Source organism: Hoplias malabaricus, chromosome 11 (genome assembly GCF_029633855.1).
Source record: "Hoplias malabaricus isolate fHopMal1 chromosome 11, fHopMal1.hap1, whole genome shotgun sequence".
Classification (NCBI taxonomy): Eukaryota; Metazoa; Chordata; class Actinopteri; order Characiformes; family Erythrinidae; genus Hoplias; species Hoplias malabaricus.
Window position 1 is genome coordinate 6,519,252 of NC_089810.1, and position 4,024 is coordinate 6,523,275.

A 4,024-nucleotide genomic window follows, 5' to 3' on the forward strand; every position below is an offset into this window, starting at 1 on the left:
GACGTGGTGGTGGTGTGTTAGTGTGTGTTGTGCTGGTGTAGAGTGGATCAGACACAGCAGTGCTGCTGGAGTTTTTAAACCCCTCAGTGTCTGGACCGAGAACAGTCCACCGACCAAAAACATCCAGCCGACAGCGTCCTGTGTCACTGATGAAGGACTAGAGGACGAGCGACACACACTGTGCAGCCACAGATGAGCTACTGTCTCTGACTCTACATCTACAAGGTGGACCAACGAGGGAGGAGTGTCTCACAGAGTGGACAGAGAGTGGACACAACACTGCAGCACTGAGAATAATACACCACCCAAATCATACCTGCTCCCTGGGCGTCCTATGGGGGTCTAGACCATTGAAGAAAAGGGTGAAAAGGGGTTGCAGAGCAACAGGGGGACTTTTAATACGTGGGGAGGTGTGTCTAATATTTAATTTAGGTTTGTAACTTGTAGAGTATGTGCTCTATTATCTCCCTTCAGAAAATCAATACAACATATCTCTGGACGTCCAGGGTTTTATAAATTCAGGTGCAGCCCCCCAGAAGACGTGGACATGGCTGGACATTAGGAGAAGACACACAAAGCACAAAGCCTTTCTGATGTTATCACTGTATCAAAGTAAGTCTCACATGGGGGCTGTGACGGGGAGGTCAGAGTCCACGTCTCCATCTTCACGTGCGTGGGGGACAGGTCCGCGGTGTAAAATGGCCTTCTACGCCTGTCAGCCCCTTAATGGACTTGTCAAGCCAGTGGCAGCGCCTCAGGAGCCAGGCTAGCTGTGGCATATCGTGCAAAAGCCATATGTGGCGAGGTGTCAGAGGGTCGCCGAGGGAAAAGGAAGGGGGTGTGGAAGGAGGGGCTGAGGTTGGGGGGTACCATCGGATGCAGAATTGTTGTTGAAGTCATTTATTCTAATTATTATTCAAGGGGTTTTCTTTGGGACATGGTGTCAGTGCTGACATCCACCGTGGAGTAAACTGGACGCTGGAGTGCCACTAGTTTTTGAGGGAGTTGAAAAAAGTGGTCATTTAGCTTTAGTCACTGATTGATAAACTGATTTGTTGATTGATTTATTGATTGATTGACTGATTGACTGACTCTTCGTGTTCTCACAGTAAAGCAGCAGATGCTTATTAGACTCTAACTGGGTTTAAACAACATAATGAAATGTTAACACGTGGATGCAAAGGTTTTTCTGACCACTGCTGCGTGTCCAGTTTGGTTTCTATTTGGGTTTTGGTCTGTGTTCAGTTTGGTCCAGAAAAAAATAAAATAAAATAAAAGATGAGAGCGAGAGAGAGAGAGAGAGAGAGAGAGAGAGAGAGAGAGAGAGAGAGAGAGAGAAAGAGACAGAGAGAGAGAGACAGAGAGAGAGAGAGAAAAAGAGACAGGGAGAGAGAGACAGAGAGAGAGAGAGAGAAAGAGACAGAAAGAGAGAGACAGAGAGAGAGAGAGAGAGAGAGAGAGAGAGAGAGAGAGAGAGAGACAGAGAGAGAAAGAGACCGAGAGAGACAGGGAGAGAGAGAGATAGAGAGAGAGAGACGTTAATACACTGTCAGAAAAATGGTGGTACCATTTGCTGTCAACACAATTGTAGCTTATTCTATTATAATTGTATAAAAGAGTATCATGTAATGATGGCAAAAGGTACCACCACAGCGATAGTGTGTATTAACATGTTTATTTTTATTTATTTATATATTTTTTTTATTTTATTTTTGTTTATTTATTTTGTTTCTGGACCAAATTCAACACTGACCACTGTGTTAATATTCCATTATATATAAATTTATAGATATACATTTAAATATACATACATTTACAGATATATACTCATACACATATAAACATATATATTTTAACACTATTTTAACACAATGTAATTTTGCAGTAAACGCTTCAGTTTGATGGACTTTTATTCTCTTAGAAAAGCGGAGAACGTTTAATGAACGTTTCTTCCTCCCCGTCATGTGGAAATTCTTCATCTTCATTATCTGTAACCGCTTATCCAATTTAGGGTCGCGGGGGTCCAGAGCCTACCTGGAATCATCGGGCGCAAGGCGGGAATACACCCTGGAGGGGACGCCAGTCCTTCACAGGGCAACACAGACACACACACATTCACTCACACCTACGGACACTTTTTGAGTCCGACTGTGGAAGGAAACCGGAGCACCCGGAGGAAACCCACACGGACACGGGGAGAACACACCAACTCCTCACAGACAGTCACCCGGAGCGGGAATCGAACCCACAACCTCCAGGCCCCTGGAGCTGTGTGACTGCGACACTACCTGCTGCGCCACCGTGCCGCCCGTGGAAATTCTTCAAATTTCAAAACGCTTCTTCACATCCTCACTGAACTCTACGGAGCCCCGCAGATGACATTCCCTTCTAACGAACGACTCAATCAAATATGTATTGCGAAGGAATGACTTGACAATTTAAAAATGTTCGATATTTTTTTGCCCCTACACTTTATTAAATCACTCAACGAATCACTTATAAAATTATTCCCCACCTGTTAATAAACGACACACACACATTTTTAACATCATGACGTAACGGTCCGCACGCCCTTTAAAGTCATTCGCAGATATTAGTAAATAATCTGCTCTCCTTTAAAAATCGTTTCCACACAAAATTTTATCGTTCACTCGTTTATTTTTTTTAGTCATTATTAAGTTGATCGCTTTGGTTTTCTCAAAAAAAATATAATAAAATAAAAATTGGAGAATAATTGAAGCGAAAAAAAAAACAACATAAACAATAGCTAAGAAAAAAAATAAATTAAATTTTGGCGCCTTTTATTTTGAAAAGCGTCTTGTCTCACAGCAGTTTGTGATTCCAGTGTCCTGCAAAGACCCGAGGTGAACCCTAACCACTGTCTGAAAGAAATGTGGAATTATGTGCAGCAGATTATTGATAAAAAGAAGATAAAGATTAAGATAAAAATAATTTTTAATAACAACAATAATAATATTAACAAAAAAATAAATCTAAATCCCTCAAAGACACAGTATTTTAAACAGTTCCACGGTTCACTGTATTATATACTGCTCTAATGTTCTTCACGTAATCGTTTGTATGAGGAACTCCGCTCGGAGCCGCTACTGGGGAGAGGTCTCTGCGCAGGCGCAGCTGAGGAAACTGGCCCTGTTTCTCTGCGTCGCGTCTGAACTTCAGCTCAACTTTACTGAGTGTGTGATTGCAGACACACACACACACACACACACGGTGAGCCTTGATCACGGCCAGTATCAGAAGCTAAAGGGGCCGTAATAAATGTCCCTGCGAGCCGTGTTTTTGCTTCCACAGATAACACAAATAAATGTAGCGAGACCGTAATGGCGGTGTCAGCGCCCAGAGCGCCTCATAAATCACACACACTGCGTTTAATTCGATTCATTGGCTCTCTTAATCTCACTGCCCAATACAGTACACACCTCCTTAATGTTCCACAGGCCTTAAAAATTATATATATAGAGAGAGAGGGAGAGAGAGAGAGAGAGAGAGAGAGAGAGAGAGAGATTAACCAGTTTTACCAGTGAGGTATTACGTACAGTGGCTGAATAGAAACTGTATATAATTATTTAATTATTAATTTTCGTTAAGTGTGTGTGCTTTAATCTTATGTAAAAATATGCGTTAAAACTGTATCCGGTTTCCACACAAAAAATGATATATACAGTTTATTAATGTATCTTTTGTAGAAATCGCACTAATTTTACACTGTTGTACTCTTTGTTATAAAATTACTGTAACAGTAAATGTAAATATTATATAAACACAGTGTCTGTCCTCAATAGTCTTTGTATTATTTTGTCTGCACTCTGTCTGTGAAGCTGTAAATGTGTCATTCATTTTCTATGTGCACTGCTCGTCTTTGCCCTGTGCTGGAACTTTACAATTCATTTGTATCTGTGTCTCGCTGTTTAGTTGCTCGTGCACCTCTGACCTACACACACACACACACACACACACACACACACACACACACACACACAGATATATCCGAGCAGACAGCAGA

General features: G+C 41.8%; 1 protein-coding gene across 1 annotated transcript in view; it reads left to right on the plus strand.

Annotated features, from left to right (window-relative positions):
- Nucleotides 1-698: 698 nt before the first annotated feature.
- The window catches only part of LOC136709964 (110 kDa antigen-like), a 7,328-nt gene continuing 4,002 nt past the window's right edge, over nt 699-4,024 (plus strand). Inside the window, exon 1 of the mRNA XM_066685569.1 lies at nt 699-765. Coding sequence (XP_066541666.1) covers nt 699-765 — 67 coding nt within the window. The remainder of the gene's footprint in view (nt 766-4,024) is intronic.